This window comes from Clinocottus analis, unplaced genomic scaffold, assembly GCF_023055335.1.
Source record: "Clinocottus analis isolate CAN_PGR_092001 unplaced genomic scaffold, fCliAna1.0.p SCAF_6, whole genome shotgun sequence".
NCBI lineage: Eukaryota > Metazoa > Chordata > Actinopteri > Perciformes > Cottidae > Clinocottus > Clinocottus analis.
In genome coordinates this window covers 22,777,162-22,795,315 of record NW_027176218.1, presented here as the reverse complement: position 1 = coordinate 22,795,315, position 18,154 = coordinate 22,777,162, and the positions used below count along the sequence as shown (strand labels likewise).

At 44.5% G+C, this 18,154-nt stretch overlaps 2 protein-coding genes and 1 pseudogene across 3 annotated transcripts in view; 1 reads left to right on the top strand and 2 right to left on the bottom strand.

The window, feature by feature from the left end:
• polr2c (RNA polymerase II subunit C) overlaps positions 1 to 424 on the bottom strand; it is a 3,057-nt gene extending 2,633 nt beyond the window's left edge. The window contains exon 1 of one of the 2 annotated variants that reach the window (XM_068603056.1): positions 261 to 424. In XM_068603056.1, the coding sequence (XP_068459157.1) occupies positions 261 to 346 (86 nt within the window). In that variant the 5' untranslated portion in view covers positions 347 to 424. Of the gene's footprint in view, positions 1 to 77; positions 240 to 260 lie in introns of those variants that run through there. The other variant, XM_068603057.1, reaches the window with a different exon arrangement.
• Positions 425 to 756: 332 nt separating this feature from the next.
• coq9 (coenzyme Q9 homolog (S. cerevisiae)) lies at positions 757 to 5,822 on the bottom strand. The gene is made up of 9 exons (XM_068602951.1): positions 5,665 to 5,822; positions 4,854 to 5,079; positions 3,956 to 4,091; positions 3,350 to 3,492; positions 3,083 to 3,167; positions 2,712 to 2,816; positions 1,953 to 2,108; positions 1,402 to 1,455; positions 757 to 1,113 (listed from the first exon to the last, which is right to left on the bottom strand). The coding sequence occupies exons 1-9, from the start codon at positions 5,720 to 5,722 to the stop codon at positions 1,078 to 1,080; spliced, it is 999 nt and encodes a 332-aa protein (XP_068459052.1). The 5' UTR covers positions 5,723 to 5,822; the 3' UTR covers positions 757 to 1,077.
• A 4,952-nt stretch (positions 5,823 to 10,774) lies between these two features.
• Positions 10,775 to 17,296, top strand: LOC137803777 (protein NLRC3-like; annotated as a pseudogene).
• Positions 17,297 to 18,154: the final 858 nt, after the last annotated feature.

The following is an 18,154-nucleotide window of genomic DNA, read 5'->3' as shown; positions in this document are numbered from 1 at the left end:
GAAATGTTATAATACAGAACGGAAATCAATCGGCACAATGTCTTCCACACGACGGAGCGATGCGGTTCATCTCTCACGTTGACTCGTTATCTCCGCACCAACGTCGGTGGCAGAGCCTCGGTTACAGACGGCGTTACCATTAAGCTAATCACCGCTAGCGCGGTTATTTAACGTGTGTTGTTGTCTTCATGTCTCAGAGAGGAAGAATGGCTGCTCGGTGCCGCACGCGCTCTTAAGCCGACAAATAAGTGACTACTCACGCCAAGTCGGTGTTCTCAATGATAAATTTGACATTTTCATCCGTCAGTTCTGTGATTTTCACCGTCGGCTGGTTAGCATACGGCATTATTAGAGTGAATTAAGCCCAAAAAATGTACGTTATTAAATCGTCCACACACTGAACTACCGCTGCTTCGAGTTGAAGGCCTCCGCGGAACTATTTACTACCCGCTGATTGGCCGGGAGATGTAAATACGAACGCTGATTGGTCACGATGATAGACTAAGGCGGGTCTTTATTTAATATCCGGGTCAAACAGCAGATGGAGGTCATTTTCAAAATAAGAGCGCTAAACAAATGTGGAAAATTTAGTATGCCTTACCGATGAGTTGTATATTTTTTATTAATTTAGAACAAATTAAAATTAAAGTGATGGTGCCAACTAATGCAACGCAGACGCCATCTCCAGTAGAGGCGATCTAATGGATGACTGAATTCATATTACCAGACAATAACAACAAACACATACATTAAATATACGATATATAACTGACTTTATTAAAGTTTTGATCAAACAAAAAAATGACAGATTGATGGTCATTATGTCCGAACGGAAAAAGAAAAGCTAAGCAGGAGATTGAACTCTTGGGAGAGTGAAACAACACGAGTCACCGGTCTGACCGGTGAGCAGGAAGAGGCTTCTCACTACGACTCCTTACACATAACGCTTTCCTCCTGCTGAATACAACCCATAACCCAATACTTTCAGTAATTCAGAAGTAAAAGCAAAAAGACAATTGATCTTCAGCTCTCGACACCAGCATGCAGTCGGGATCAGGAGTCAGAGATGTTTTCCCGTCATCGCCTCTGGTTCAGTCCCGTGAGGTTCTTCAGCTGGAAACACAAGACAAACATGACCGTACATTTAAATGTCTTTACATGCTGTTCAAACCGGCCAAACAATCAGCGTCGCCTCATTAAAGCGCACCAAACGTAGAACCCTTAATGCACGATTCAATTGCTAACGCCGTCATGAAGGAACATTTCAGATTAAGAGCGTAGACCAGACTGTGTGCATACATGTACAAAGGGGAGGAGAGGTTTGCTTGCTAATGCAGGTGCAGAGGTTTTGAAAACAAGAGGTCATATACTGTGAATGATGAACACGAGGTAAACACTCACTGTGACAGCAGCTCCCATGAGCCCTTGCACCACCGTCTCACCCGTCGCCTGCGCCTACAGAGTGAAGTGAAACACGTATGATTGAGGAACATGTGATTGTTTATTTGAAGCATCTTCACTGCATTTGGTCCCATATTCTGGCCCATCAGAGACGTGGGTATCCCTACACACAGTAACTATTACAAGGAGTCCTAAAGGGCAAATACAACGATTATCTTCAGATTTCTATTTCTATTTTGGGTTTTGAGAACATGTTTTCATGCTTTGATGTTCAAATAAATCTGTATTTTTCTCACACTGTATATACCTGCATTCACTCTCCTTCTGAAACATAATTAACACATTTCAACAAAGTTGAGTTGCTCGACAACAGCGTGGGTCCATGTTCACTTCCTGTCAGCTGATGTCATTCACATACACTGCAGGCAACAATACACTGGGATGTGTTGTATAGCTGTGACATCACAACCGTACAGAAACCCTGACGGCCCCTCTAATTGGCCCCTGGACCCTCTAATTGGCCCCTGCTTCACGCTGTAGGAGCACTCTACCTGCTTGGCGGTGGCGGCCATGTTGACGACATCCTGAATGCGGTTGTCGAGGAAGTTCCAGGTGTCCTGGAAGTCTGGGGAGGAGTCCTGCAGCATCACCAGCTCCGTGGTGTTGTAGATGCCCGTCAGCGCCGCCCGCTTGGTGTACCAGTTCATCTACGACAAGACGGCACGCGGCAGAAAAGTTAAAGTACACTTTGAACGAGGCCTCAATATCTTACATTACACAATGAATACATGACAGGATGCACTGGGTGACACAAGAAAACTGAATTACATTTCAATTAATTTAACTTTGATTAGCAAACAAATGAGTCGATTTATTCTCTGCAGTCTCAAATGTTTATCTTGTGATCTGAGATCTTTCTAGAAACTCAACGCTGCATTGGGGCTCGAGATATTTTGTCCCTCTGCGGTCGACTCACTGGAGGGATTAAATAGTTTTACACTGATTTGTTTGTCCAAATGAATCATTGATCCAATTCCAATACTACTTAACCCTAAAGTAACCTATTGATATTGTGATGTCTTAAGAAGAGCTGTTAATATTAATACACCTGTTAATATTCTATTTTAAAGGCATTTGTGTGTACTTGTAACAAGAGCTACAACCTGGGAGGTGGTCGGCCTGACATTGTGGGGGTGGTGATGGAAGGGGGACAGGAAGGTTTGAGGAGGAAGAGGAGGAAGAGGAGGAGGAGGAAGAGGAGGAGAAGGAGGAGGGGAAGAAGGGCATGGAGGGCGCTGGGCTCCACTCACGTCTGTGGAGCGGTCGCCAGCGTAGTACCACATGTCGTCCACCAGGTTGGAGAGGTGCTTCAGGCCGTCTGGGATGTTGTGAGGAAGCAGCAGGATGCTCATCGCCTGAGGGCAACGTCAACACATGAGCGTGCAGCAGCATCCTCCACCTCTCATCCCCTCGTGTTGGATCGTTATTTGGATTTTTTTTTAAACATTTTTTACACAGTCAATATTGCTGAAGTCAAATAAAATTTAAAATGTGTTTTCTAAAATTTAAAAAGGAGGCGAAGAAGGGAAAACCAGGTTTTTTTAAATATATTTTTTAAATGTATTATTATTTTTACTTCGCCAATTTTGACACAAAACATCCATCCGTCCGTCCCTCCTACCTGAGGCCAGGACTGGATGTAGGGGATGTGCATCCTCAGTCTGGTCTCCACAGCGTCTCTGAGGAAGTCAGCGGTCCTCTTGGCTCTGTAACACAGTCGTCATGGTCAAAGGCTTGAATCTGCAATTCAGCATTTGGAGCCCTACCTGTTTCTACAGCTTGTAGGAAATACAGACGTGTGTGTGTGTGTGTGTGTGTGTGTGTGTGTGTGTGTGTGTGTGTGTGTGTGTGTGTGTGTGTGTGTGTGTGTGTGTGTGTGTGTACTTACTCGGCCTGGCCCAGCTGGACCTGGTTGTGTTGCTCAGCCAGGATCTCCGTCAGCTGGGAGTTGCACTGAGCGATGAAGTGGAGGACCAAGTCTCCAGCGCCGTTATCGAACATCCCGGTCGAGGCAGAGGACAGGCCCAGTGTCTGCACACACACACACACACACACACACACACACACACACACACACACACACACACACACACACACACGGACATCATCTGTATTATAAAATTGAAACTTTTCCTTTCCCTTTACACTTATCTATATTTTATATATTTATATATTTATATTTAGTAACAATGACACCTTTGCTTGTTGTACGTTACTTCTTTTCTCTGACCGTTCTCACCTTTCAAGTGTTCGCAAAGCAGAAATAACAATAAAAACAGAACAAACCTTCCAGATTAAACAAACTGGGTTCCTTGATAGGCTGCAGCAGCAGTGGCTGTACCAGACACGTGGAACAAGAGATAACTGGGAGCACTGGTAATATTCAAGAGAGGCACTCGTGTGACTCGTAACGTCGCAGAGCGAATCGATCCCCTTCAGCGAGTCGAGTCCGTTCAGCAGAACCATCAGAACCTTCCTTTGCACCGCGGCTCACCTCGGCGGCGGCGGCGATGGCCTCGGTGGACCAGCCGTGCAGCGGGACGAAGTCCAGAGCGGCCGCCAGGACTCGAGCCTGCAGCTGCTCCTCCGTCTCGTATTCCTCGTCCTGCTCGCCGCCCTGGTCCTGGAAACTTCACACAGGACACAATGTCGAAAATAATAGTGATGTCACAATATTATCCCCATTATCATCTAATTGTGCTTAAAATTCCTCTAAAACGTACTTTTTTTTTGTGGTAAAAATAGACAAGCAAAAACACAAGATCCAAATACGTCTAATTACTAGTCAAAGTATTTCATAACACTTAAAATAAGACAGATAACTTCTCAGTGAAATACAGAGACTGTTTGTTTTCTGAGACAATACCTCTTGAAGTAAAACATTAAAATAATTACAGGCTAATTATGACACAACATTTTCCAATACTTGTAAAATATAGATAAAACAATGAGTTTTCCTCGCTAATTTCCAGATCTCTTTTATGAAAGGTTGAAATATTTCCATCTTTCAAGAAATCTTACATTTTATTATTACAAGAAAAAATATTTTTTTATTCAAGGGTCCCAAATAAAATTAATTTATAGAAAATACTAATGATAATATCAGTAACTAACATTTTTTTTATTAATAATTGAAATAAGACGTAAGGAAAATGACACTTTCACTTGTGAAACGTTGTTTGTTTGATCTGACCGTTCTCATCTTAAAGTTTCTGCAAAGCAGACAAAACAACGTGTGTGCGTCTGCTCCTTCTTAGATCGGGGTAGACAGATTTTCAAGATGTTTATGTGACGATCTTCACGATTATTTCATCCCTGCAACAAAAAAAGTTCAGCTCTAGCTGCCTCCGATGCCTCTTCCTCAGGATGTGAAGGTCTTTTACTGGGCTGACCTGGTGTTCGGCCTGGAGGCCTCCTCAGCTGCGGGGTCAGAGGTCGGGTCGCCCCGGGGGGCCTCCGCCCCGTCCTGTTCGTGGTGGGCCTGGTAGTGCTCGTGGTAGGACGAGGAAGAGGATGAAGGGGGTTTGTCAGATTTGGATTCATCCTGAAGCCTCAGCGCTGCTCGGTGGAAGCCTCGCAGGCCGCTGTGAGGGGTCGCTGCTGCTGGTGCACCGACCACTGAGGAGACAAACAGTGAGCAGCTGGATGAGCGCAGTCCAGTAAAGGCCTGTTGAAGATCCTCAGAGGACATCCTGACACTACAGTCAGGCCTCCGGTGGACACTAAACACTTTGATTATTGCTTATCAAATGTAATCAATCTGGTAATACCAGCACCATTTTTAAAAATGTGTATTATAATAATTACCTTAACAGGAGGAGATTATGCAATACAGGGCAATAGTATCTCAGTGCCAGCAACAAGTACCTGCTGTACTTTCAAACCAGAACCTCAGACGTCACTTCAGGTGAAGCTGACTTTGACGACAGTTTCAACGTGTTTCTCTATAATATTCATCAGCAGCATGCAAACCACCAATTTAACTGTTAATAGTGTAGTTTATATATAATGGCGCTGCCCGTTCTGCACGTCAAGATCCCCGCCTGTGACAGGTGACTTTGGCACGGACAGCTGGCGTCTAGCTCGGGTTAGTTTCCTCCTCCTGCAACACGTGACCCACAGAATGGCCGTTGGCTCCATGGCTAACTGCCCAGGCGGTCCGTCGTTAACACGGGACAGCGACACACAGCAGCCCCGGCTCACCTCTGCTCAGCCCCCGGAGTGCCCTTCCAGCCCGCAGACCTCTCAGCAGCGCCGCCATGTTTAGCTGCTGTTTTCTTTCAGGCGCGCTGCGTCACTTTAGCGCGACGCAGTGAAACGCTTTAAGGAGCCACGAGCGCGAGCATCCAGGAAGTGTCTTAACGCTCGACACGCCCCCTCGCCGTTCATCCGCTATTTGATTGGACGCTGCACTTAATCCTCTGTTAGGGTGCCGTTGGAGAGGAAACCTGCTCAGTGTCCGAGCCCCGTTTATGAGAAGGTACAGGTCAGGGTGTGAGGACATAGTTCATGGCGACTTACAAAAACATCAATCAGCTGAGGAAATTAAATGTTTTTCAATTGTTCAACGTTAACCACAACGCAGCCGGCAGTGAGAAGATGTTATTAAGTAATACTATGAACCAGGTTGTTGATATTGTTATTAAGTAATACTATGAACCAGGTTGTTGATATTGTTATTAAGTAATACTATGAACCAGGTTGTTGATATTGTTATTAAGTAATACTATGAACCAGGTTGTTGATATTGTTATTAAGTAATACTATGAACCAGGTTGCTGATATTGTTATTAAGTAATACTATGAACCAGGTTGTTGATATTGTTATTAAGTAATACTATGAACCAGGTTGTTGATATTGTTATTAAGTAATACTATGAACCAGGTTGTTGATATTGTTATTAAGTAATACTATGAACCAGGTTGTTGATATTGTTATTAAGTAATACTATGAACCAGGTTGTTTATGGCGACGACAACAACAAATACCTCAGTCTCTCTGCTCCTCCTGAGTTTCTCCCGTGACTGTGTCTGTTTGGGCTAATAGGTATTAGCGAATAGGTTGTATTTGGTATGCATTACATTGGAACAAATGAACTGGCCAACCCATCACACATTTGACCTTTGACCTTTGACCCTCTTGCTCACATTTCCCCTGCACAGAGGATAGTGGGTCAGAATAGTTGGACAAGCTTGCTGGCTTGAATCCTGAACAATGCGACCATCCGTAGGAAGACATCCAGGTATCTCTGGCCCACTGCGTTTAATCACACTGATCAAACAAGTTTGTTTTTTTTAATAATGTATAGAGTCTTTTTGACGCATGAGGAGGCCTCACAGCTGAAGAGACCCGTCTACCTTCACCCTATTATATATATATATATATATATATATATATATATATATATATATATATATATATAAAATTTATATATATATATATTTATATATATATATAAAATTTATATATATGTATATATATATATGTATATATATATATATATGTATATATATATATGTATATATAAATATGTATATATATATATGTATATATATATATATATATATATATATATATATATATATATATATATATATATATATATATATATATATACTGGAGCGCGTATTTGTCGTCGTCACCGCGAGCAAGAGGGTCAAAGTTCAAGGTTCCGTGTGATGAGGAAGTGGTCTGTCCTCATTGATGCATCAAGCTGCAGTCTGTCCTCATTAATGCATCAAGCTGCAGTCTGTCCTCATTGATGCATCAAGCTGCAGTCTGTCCTCATTGATGCATCAAGCTGCAGTCTGTCCTCATTGATGCATCAAGCTGCAGTCTGTCCTCATTGATGCATCAAGCTGCAGTCTGTCCTCATTGATGCATCAAGCTGCAGTCTGTCCTCATTGATGCATCAAGCTGCAGTCTGTCCTCATTAATGCATCAAGCTGCAGTCTGTCCTCATTAATGCATCAAGCTGCAGTCTGTCCTCATTAATGCATCAAGCTGCAGTCTGTCCTCATTGATGCATCAAGCTGCAGTCTGTCCTCATTAATGCATCAAGCTGCAGTCTGTCCTCATTAATGCATCATGAATGCGTCCTAGAAGTCCACAGGAAGAGTGAAGCATCTGGAACGCAGCCTAAGACTCATACGTGGGTAAGTTGTCCCGCCCCAACAGGTTCAACCAGATCAACAAAGTGGAGTGAAGAATAAAAACACTGTCAGGTCAGACTCTGTTGTCTTAGTGTATTTATTCCAGATAAACTCAACACAACATTTGCTGCAAAGCTTTCTGCTTGATCCTCTGGTCCCTACTAGTCTCCATATACAGGAACACAAGGGGACAAAGAGGGGCAGCATGGATCCTCTGAACCATCTGGTCTCCACTACAGAGTCCAGGCTGTTGTCAAAGACTCTTTACAAGTTGTCATGATTTGTCCACAGATGCTGGATTTGATCCTGAAAGACTCTTGTTGGAGCTGTGAGGAGGTTTCTGTGCACGATGACGTTTGATCCTGTGAACGCAGCTCAGACTGAGACTCGGTCCACCGGTCGGACTGCATACTTTGATGGTGACGTGAGGAACTCTGATGAAGGAAAAGAAGCTGCGTCGCTTCACTTCGTCTGATGCAAGTCGAAGTGAAGCAGGAAGCTCCTTTTCTCCACAGAGCTGCTGAGGACAGAAGAGAGCTGCACTCTGAGGAAGTCCACGGCTCAACGTTCAGTAAGTGCAGCTGTGATCGGTTGAAATGACGTTACTGATTGTTGTGACCGTGTGACTGTTTAAAGCTGCTGTCAAACACGTCAGCTGGGAAACAAGATGGCCGCCTGTGAGATTAACCAGAGAGAAGCTGCTGTTAGTTTGATTGTTGAAGTCCAGATGAAGTGTTGCTATAAATGATGACACTGTGATGAAGAAGAGGAGTTCAGGCTGATCTGGGGTCTGTCAGGGGAAGCTAGTAAAATGGTGAGCACTAGGACCCAGCAGGGACCAGAGAGCTCACCTGGGACCCGGCTCTTAAGCCATGACAAAGATGGAAGCCATGTTGTTTTAAAGGAAAAGGTAAAGTTATGTAAACCAGCGACAGGTTGAAGCAGGAGGTGAGCCATCAGAACATGGTGCTGGAGGAGCGGAGGTCCAGCCCAGAGCCTCACAGGTCTCAACCTGTTGGAAACTGTCTCCGGTTCGCCTCGTTCCACCAGAAGAAAGAGTTTTATAAACAGCACCTTGCATATCTCCACAAAGTTGATTAAATTAATTTAAATTACTAAAATACCGTAACCCCTATGAGATGAGAACTGTGCTTTAAAAAACAAATTAAAATAATCGTTAAGTTTCAGTATTTCTGTAAACTCCCTAACTTGCAGTACAAACCTCTGATTAGTGTTTCTACATCTACAAACAGCTTTTTCTTTTTTTCTCTCCGCGGGCGATTCAAAATCCTTGGCTCTCATTGGTCCGTCAGCGCTTGCTTAGCCTCATACAGCACATGAGGAAACAGCTGATCATTTTGATAGTAGATGAGTCACTGTCTTGTGACACCTTTCTTTGACTGAATATGCTTCATAACACAACAATGCTTCCTGGATTGTGTTTGTTGTTGCAGATGTCGATGCTTTAGGTCTTAATCTTTGTGAAAAGGTTCACTACTAGTCTGTGGGTTGTTGTGTTGTTATACCAAACAATACTGTTTTAAAAGCCCTGGAGCTCTGGAGGAGTCCTTTTTCATGCACCTTGCTCACTCATGCTGGATGTTTATAGTTATCATCACAATATCTTTTGAAAGGGATTATTATTTTACTGAACTAATACATACAATAATGGAGACTGGCCAGGTGCTGCTAGCTGCACTGATAAGCTCCGCCTACTAAATACCTGCCATCAACACAGAGAGCTAGAGCACACAGCAGGCTGCTTAAAGCAACAGGGCTTCACCCCTCCATGGAAACTGGCTCCCAACCCTGGAACCAGAGTTTAACTCAACAGACCTTATTTATTGTAACACCTGCAGGCCTTCACAAGTTACACAATCTACTTCCAACATGGTGAAAAGAAATGTCTTGGACTCAGATCATAAGTTTTCCTGAACCCCCCAGTGTCCAGATTCATCATGAACCACTTTCAATGCAGATTCCCTGAATTTAGACGCCAACACATGTTGAATAATGTGGTCTTCAATTCACTTTATTTTATTTTGTATCGGCCAGAATCACAAACTAGAAATTATCCTCAGAGGGCTTTACAACATGTAGACAAACAAAGTCCTGGTTCCAGAACCAGAGAAGAACTGAAGGAAAAATGTCCCGGAAATTACTGTCAGACCGGCCCACTAAATACACGGTTCATAAGAGACTAGAGAGCATTGAGAATGTCTTCAAGTCTAGAGACTAGAGAGCATTGTGAATGTCTTCTAGTCTTCAAGTCTAGAGACTAGAGAACATTGTGAATGTCTTCTAGTCTTCAAGTCTAGAGACTAGAGAACATTGTGAATGTCTTCTAGTCTTCATGTCTAGAGACTAGAGAGCATTGTGAATGTCTTCTAGTCTTCATGTCTAGAGACTAGAGAACATTGTGAATGTCTTCTAGTCTTCAGGTCTAGAGACTAGAGAACATTGTGAATGTCTTCTAGTCTTCCAGTCTAGAGACTAGAGAGCATTGTGAATGTCTTCTAGTCTTCAAGTCTAGAGACTAGAGAACATTGTGAATGTCTTCTAGTCTTCAAGTCTAGAGACTAGAGAACATTGTGAATGTCTTCTAGTCTTCATGTCTAGAGACTAGAGAGCATTGTGAATGTCTTCTAGTCTTCATGTCTAGAGACTAGAGAACATTGTGAATGTCTTCTAGTCTTCAAGTCTAGAGACTAGAGAACATTGTGAATGTCTTCTAGTCTTCAAGTCTAGAGACTAGAGAACATTGTGAATGTCTTCTAGTCTTCAAGTCTAGAGACTAGAGAACATTGTGAATGTCTTCTAGTCTTCAAGTCTAGAGACTAGAGAACATTGTGAATGTCTTCTAGTCTTCAAGTCTAGAGACTAGAGAACATTGTGAATGTCTTCTAGTCTTCAAGTCTAGAGACTAGAGAACATTGTGAATGTCTTCTAGTCTTCAAGTCTAGAGACTAGAGAACATTGTGAATGTCTTCTAGTCTTCAAGTCTAGAGACTAGAGAACATTGTGAATGTCTTCCAGTCTAGAGACTAGAGAACATTGTGAATGTCTTTTCTTGGATACGACTCTGCAGCTAAAGTGCCAACAACATGGAAACTGTCCCATGAGTGTATTTAGTGTTGAGGTGAATGAGCTGATTGTCATGATGAAGAGCAGTAATGTGTGATCTCTCCAGCAGGTGGTGCTGTTGGTGTGAAGGTGTGGACTCTGCTATGAGTCAGTGTGAGGACAGAGAGGAGGGAGTCCCTCCCTCTAAAAGCAGTCTGTGTGGGGAACATGACAGCCAGACCAGAGCTCAGAGGTGAGAGGACCATCTCTCACTGTCCAGGACTCTTCTCATGGCACAAAGTCTTTGACTCACTGACTCTGCTTCTACATGTGTGACCAGGACCCATCAGAGACCAGACTGTCCTGGACCTGATCCTGATCCTGATGCTGGACCTGAGCCTGGACCTGAACCCAGTTGTGTGTCTATGAAGAGTAACCGGCCTACGGGCCATCCCATACTCTTCAAAGATGTTGATCAAAGGTGAGGATTTCAAAATGACGATGAGGTCAGAAGGTCACTCAGGTAAAACTCTCTGCTTTTACACCTGATGGTGGATGAGCCCTTGTGATGCCACAGCGGACAGACAATGAGAGCTGGTTCTTCATGATGATGATGATGATGATGATGATGTCTCAGTGTTTCTATCAGGTCACAGCAGCAGAGAGAAAAGTCTCCTGAACCCAGCTGTGTGTCCATGAAGAGTGATCAGTCTAAAGGTGGTTGGATTAACTTCAAAGATGAACAACGTTCTTATGACCCAGAGTAAGTTCTTTAAACAGATGAAACAAGATGACTAACTGGTTCTGATTCTCAGTTATGAAACACAGAATTGGTCGTTCATCATTTAGTGTTTTCATGAAGATCAATCATGACAGAATCAATATATTGAACTAGCTGCTCTGTAGCTGTTTGTATATGAATCATTAACTGTAAACAGTCTCTGGTGCAACACAATGTGAGTTTATTCCTCCTCAGAGTCGACCAGGAGAGATTTTAGATAGTTGTAGAGTTCTGGAGACAGATGTCTGGAACGACCTGAAACAGTCTTCAGAACAGCCCCAGAGCTGAAGTAGTCTGGGTCCAGATCCAGAGTTTCAGGGACTACCTGTCATGCTTTGGGGAGTAGTTTCAGAAGAGTCAGATTCAGAGGTCTGTAGACTAGCTGCAGGGGTTCCGGTCTACATTCAGAGGTCTGTAGACTAGCTTTTGGCGGTTCTGGGTCTACATTCAGAGGTCTGTAGACTAGCTGCAGGGGTTCTGGGTCTACATTCAGAGGTCTGTAGACTAGCTGCGGGGGTTCTGGGTCTACATTCAGAGGTCTGTAGACTAGCTGCAGAGGTTCTGGGTCTACATTCAGAGGTCTGTAGACTAGCTGCAGGGGTTCTGGGTCTACATTCAGAGGTCTGTAGACTAGCTGCGGGGGTTCTGGGTCTACATTCAGAGGTCTGTAGAGGTTCTGGGTCTACATTCAGAGGTCTGTAGAGGTTCTGGGTCTACATTCAGAGGTCTGTAGACTAGCTGCAGGGGTTCTGGGTCTACATTCAGAGGTCTGTAGACTAGCTGCGGGGGTTCTGGGTCTACATTCAGAGGTCTGTAGAGGTTCTGGGTCTACATTCAGAGGTCTGTAGAGGTTCTGGGTCTACATTCAGAGGTCTGTAGACTAGCTGCAGGGGTTCTGGTCTACGTTCAGAGGTCTGTAGACTAGCTGCAGGGGTTCTGGTCTACGTTCAGAGGTCTGGGAACAAGTCATAAAGCAGACTAGTGGTAGATGTTTGGCACTACCTTCAGAGGTCTGGAAGCAGAGTGCAGTTTGATGAAGAGTCAGCAGTTTAAAGAGTTTCCTGTTGGAGGGTTGTCCTCCATCATTACATTCATCATAACTATGACTGGCTCCCCGGCTCCAGGTTTTAGTTATTGTGTCTCATTGTAATGACGAGTTGGTTGAATAAGCAACAAATAAGTTGTGTTGTCGTTGCCATTTAAGACCATTTATGTTTTAATGATGATGACATGAAAGGCATGGTCAAATAAAACCAGTGAAAGCAGGAGATAGAAATCCTTCATGTTCATTAAATCTTAGTGTTTCTATCAGGTCACAGCAGCAGAGAGAAAAGTCTCCTGGACCCAGTTGTGTGTCCATGAAGAGTGATCGGTCTAAAGGTCGTCTGATTTACTTCAGAGATGGACAACGTTCTGATGACCCAGAGTAAGTTCTTTAAACAGATGAAACAAGATGACTAACTGTCACACAGATGGTCGTCCTTCATCTCCAGTCTTTAGCATCTGGTTTATAAAATGATGAATCATGACACAACATCTTTAACTCATTGTTGTGTTTGTGTTGTAATATCATGAACAATAAACAGTCTGTGGTGCAGACACAATGTGAGCTGATGGTTCATGACTCCTCCACAGAGAGGACCAGGAGAGCTCAGAGGTTCCCAGAGGTCCGTCTGCCCAGCAGCATCAAACACACCTGGACTCCATATTTATGGTCTGTACCTGTACAACTACTTTTACATGTCTTCTGTTCACCATCATCTCCATGCTGCACTCTTTAGACCAGTGGGTTGTCAGTCTGTCCAACATGGATCTGATGTTTGCTTCCATGGTTTTAGTTTGTCATTCAGAGAATATTCTGTTCCAGCTGCTGGAGGAGAACATCCTCACTTTTGTGAAGGACGAGCTGAAGAAGATCCAGAAGGTTCTGAGTTCAGATTACCCAGAATGCTTAGAGATTCAGAGAGAGGACGAGGAGCTGCTGGATGGTGTTGACGAAGAGCAGAGGAGGAGGAGCAGAGAAGCATTTCAGAAGATCTCACTGCACTTCCTGAGGAGCATGAAGCAGGAGGAGCTGGCTGACTGTCTGCAGAGCAGTAAGAGGACTTCTCTAAAGATTTAACATGCTGGATGAATGGAACGTTTACCAATGTCTCAAGAGATGGACCAGAACATATTCACAGACTCATCCTTTGAGGACATGAGGTGTTGAAATCTATTCTTTGACTCATTGATCTTCTTGTTGTGTGTTCATTCAGGACTTCCTGCTGCAGTTTGTCAGCGTGAACTCAAATCTAACCTGAAGAAGAAGTTCCAGTGTGTGTTTGAGGGGATCGCTAAAGCAGGAAACCCAACCCTTCTGAACCAGATCTACACAGAGCTCTACATCACAGAGGGAGGGACTGCAGAGGTCAACAATGAACATGAGGTCAGACAGATTGAAGCTGCATCCTGGAAACCACACAGACCAGAAACCACCATCAGACAAGAAGACTTCTTTAAAGCCTCACCTGGAGGAGAGGAACCAATCAGAACAGTGATGACAAAGGGAGTGGCTGGCATCGGGAAAACAGTCCTAACACAGAAGTTCACTCTGGACTGGGCTGAAGACAAAGCCAACCAGGACATCCAGCTCATGTTTCCCTTCACCTTCAGAGAGCTGAATGTGCTGAAAGAGAAGAAGTTCAGCTTGGTGGAACTTGTTCATCACTTCTTCTCTGAAACCAAAGAAGCAGGAATCTGCAGGTTTGAAGAGTTCCCGGTTGTGTTCATCTTTGACGGTCTGGATGAGTGTCGACTTCCTCTGAACTTCCACAACAATGAGGTTCTGACTGATGTCACAGAGTCCACCTCAGTGGATGTCCTGCTGACAAACCTCATCAGGGGGAAGCTGCTTCCCTCTGCTCGCCTCTGGATAACCACACGACCTGCAGCAGCCAATCAGATCCCTCCTGACTGTGTTGACCTGGTGACAGAGGTCAGAGGGTTCACTGACCCACAGAAGAAGAAGTACTTCATGAAGAGGTTCAGAGATGAGGAGCAGGCCAGCAGGATCATCCCCCACATCGAGACCTCACGAAGCCTCCACATCATGTGCCACATCCCAGTCTTCTGCTGGATCACTGCTACAGTTCTGGAGGTCGTGTTGAAGACCACAAAGAGAAGAGAGCTGCCCAAGACCCTGACTGAGATGTACATCCACTTCCTGGTGGTTCAGTCCAAAGTGAAGAAGGTCAAGTATGATGGAGGAGCTGAGACAGATCCACACTGGAGTCCAGAGAGCAGGAAGATGATCGAGTCTCTGGGAAAACTGGCTTTTGATCAGCTGCAGAAAGGGAACCTGATCTTCTATGAATCCGACCTGACAGAGTGTGGCATCGACATCAGAGCAGCCTCAGTGTACTCAGGAGTGTTCACACAGACCTTTAGAGAGGAGAGAGGACTGTACCAGGACAAGGTGTTCTGCTTCGTCCATCTGAGTGTTCAGGAGTTTCTGGCTGCTCTTCATGTCCATCTGACCTTCATCAACTCTGGTGTCAACCTGCTGGCAGAACAAAAAGCAACCTCCCGGTTATCTAAAGTCTTTAGAGACAAACCTAAACCAAGACATCTGTACCAGAGTGCTGTGGACAAGGCCTTACAGAGTCCTAATGGACACCTAGACTTGTTCCTCCGCTTCCTCCTGGGTCTTTCACTGGAGACCAATCAGACTCTCCTACAAGGTCTGCTGACACAGACAGGAAGTAGCTCACAGACCAATCAGGAAACAGTTCAGTACATCAAGAAGAAGATCAGTGAGGATGTGTCTCCAGAGAAAAGCATCAATCTGTTCCATTGTCTGAATGAACTGAATGATGGTTCTCTAGTGGAGGAGATCCAACAGTCCCTGAGGTCAGGACGTCTCTCCAGAAGTAAACTGTCTCCTGCTCAGTGGTCAGCTCTGGTCTTCATCTTACTGTCATCAGGAGAAGATCTGGAGGTGTTTGACCTGAAGAAGTACTCTGCTTCAGAGGAGGCTCTTCTGAGGCTGCTGCCAGTGGTCAAAGCCTCCAACAAAGCTCTGTAAGTACAGAGAGAGTTAGATTCATAGATGATAACTTAAATACGCTGCTATCTTTTACACTTACTGCTTATCTTTTCTTCCTCCTTGTCTCTTCAGACTGAGTGGCTGTAACCTCTCAGAGAGAAGCTGTGAAGCTCTGTCCTCAGTCCTCAGCTCCCAGTCCTCTAGTCTGAGAGAGCTGGACCTGAGTAACAACAACCTGCAGGATTCAGGAGTGAAGCTGCTGTCTGCTGGACTGGAGAGTCCTCACTGCAGACTGGAGACTCTCAGGTTAGGATTCATCAACATGTTCAACCAATGGAAACTCAAATCCTGATTTACATTCATGGATGAACTCGTATCCTCCTTCAGATTGTCTAAAGATGTGACGTGTGTTGTGTTGTGTGTCTTCAGGCTGTCAGGCTGTCTGATCTCAGAGGAAGGCTGTGCTTCTCTGACCTCAGCTCTGAGCTCCAACCCCTCCCATCTGAGAGAGCTGGACCTGAGCTACAATCATCCAGGAGACTCAGGAGTGAAGCTGCTGTCTGCTGGACTGGAGGATCCACACTGGAGACTGGAGACTCTCAGGTATGAAGAGGCTGCAGCCACAGAGCATCAGTCTGATAGAGGAGGTAGAGCTGGAAACCTGTTCTCTGTCACACTGTCAGCCTGGTTAATATGACCCTGACACACCAAGCTGACCTCAAGCTACCAGAGACTCATCTCACTGTTAATAAGTGGTCCATGTGAACATGAAGCCCAAAGCTCTGTGATGAGAGTGATGTCATGTCCATGTTTCATGCTGCTCTGACCCCCCTCCTCCTTTCAGGGTGGAGCCTGCTGGAGTCCGATGGTTCAGACCAGGTCTGAGGAAGTGTAAGTGGGCTTTGAGTTTGATTCATGAACACATTCAACCATCTGCACACTGTGACATCACTCATTCACATCTCTGATGTCATCATCAAAGTGTCACTAGATGAACAGATGATAGATTAATAACTGCAGCTGTATTGTGTCTTGTTCTCTCCATCAGATTCCTGTGAACTCACAATCGACACAAACACAGTGAACAAGAACCTCAAACTGTCTGACAACAACAGGAAGGTGACGTATGTGATGGAGGAGGATCAGTCATATCCTGATCATCCAGACAGGTTTGAATACTTTCATCAGCTGCTGTGTAGAACTGGTCTGACTGGTCGCTGTTACTGGGAGGTCGAGTGGAGAGGAAACGTTTCAATATCAGTGAGTTACAGAGGAATCAGAAGGAGAGGAGGCAGTACAGACTGTTTGTTTGGAGGGAATGATCAGTCCTGGAGTCTGGAGAGTTATGATGGTGTTTACTCTGTCCTTCACAATAAGAAAGAAAGACGCATCACCTCCTCCTACTCCTCCTCCCCCTCTGGTAGAGTAGCAGTGTATGTGGACTGTCCTGCTGGCTCTCTGTCCTTCTACAGAGTCTCCTCTGACACACTGATCCACCTCCACACCTTCAACACCACATTCACTGAACCTCTTTATCCTGGGTTTGGGTTTGGGTTCAGGTCCTGGTCTGGTTCCTCAGTGTATCTGTGTTCTCTGGAGGATTGAGAGTCTCCTCCTGGTAGAGAAACTTTCTCTCTGCTGTCCAGATAGTTCCTCCTGTACAGGATCACAGCTGATGTTAGCGAGCAGCAACCTGATCTCTCAGTGGTTGTAAACAGCTGTAGCAGGTGAGGGGTACCTGCTGGTCTGGACTCTGGGGGGTTGAGAGCTCTCTGGACTTGTGCTGTTGCAGATGGATGTCTGAGAGCTGAGCGAGGTCCATGTGATGACCTGAAATGATCTGTTGTCTGAGAGAAGCTGTGAAACATGTTGTACTTTGTGTAGAAAACTCCACTTTGTTGTCTTGAAACATTTGTTTGTGTGAAGAAAAACCTCCGAATGTCAAACGAGAGTCTTTCTGGATCAGATTCAGCTTCTGTGGAGAAATAATCACAACTTGTAAAGAGTTGTTTTGATTTGAACAAACTAAATTCATCATCTTTGATCGTCGTGTAACAAATGAACAAACTTTGATAAGTTGAGATCAAAACAAATCAAAGTTCTGGATGATTCTAGATAATAAACCACATGAACATCATGTCAAAGCAAACATGTCCAAATCCATCACAACAGTGTGTAAATGAAGGATTTGTTGACTCCAGCTTCATTGTTCACGTTGTGTTGTTCACTTTTACTTCCATTCATCACTGACTGTGTGCTAGTTTGGGGAAACTCAGAGAATCAAAAGAGACAGAAGAAGTTACAAGGACTTGTCTTCTTTCAGGATTCTTTCAGGCTTCTGGTTTGGAGTCTTTTTGATGAGGCTTGTTGGTGATTTGAACTTTGAAGGTGTTTGACGTTTTATCTTTTCTTTTCTTGACTTCTTGCATTATCCGTTGTTGTAACCTTTAACCTTGTTGTTGTAAAAACAAATAAAACTGGTTTGTATGGTGTACATTCCAACCAAAGTCCAGTCTTGCTCGTCTCTGAAGGCGTCTGGTCGTCTCCAGAAGGTCAGAGATCTTCTCCTGCGAGAGGCTGACAGGAGTGAATGATTGGTTCACTCCTGAAGGTTCCCAACCACTCGGGGTTCCTCCTCCAGTGGTGGCCCTTTAAACAGGTCCATGCTG

What these genes read in the sequence shown, in the direction of transcription:
- coq9 (XM_068602951.1), bottom strand. Translation starts at nt 5,722, where the DNA reads ATGGCGGCGCTGCTGAGAGGTCTGCGGGCTGGAAGGGCACTCCGGGGG. An exon ending in GCCTCCAGGCCGAACACCAG is followed by an intron (nt 4,092 to 4,853) that starts GTCAGCCCAGTA and finishes TCCTGTGTGAAG; the next exon opens with TTTCCAGGACCAGGGCGGCG. An exon ending in CCATCGCCGCCGCCGCCGAG is followed by an intron (nt 3,493 to 3,955) that starts GTGAGCCGCGGT and finishes GTGTGTGTGCAG; the next exon opens with ACACTGGGCCTGTCCTCTGC.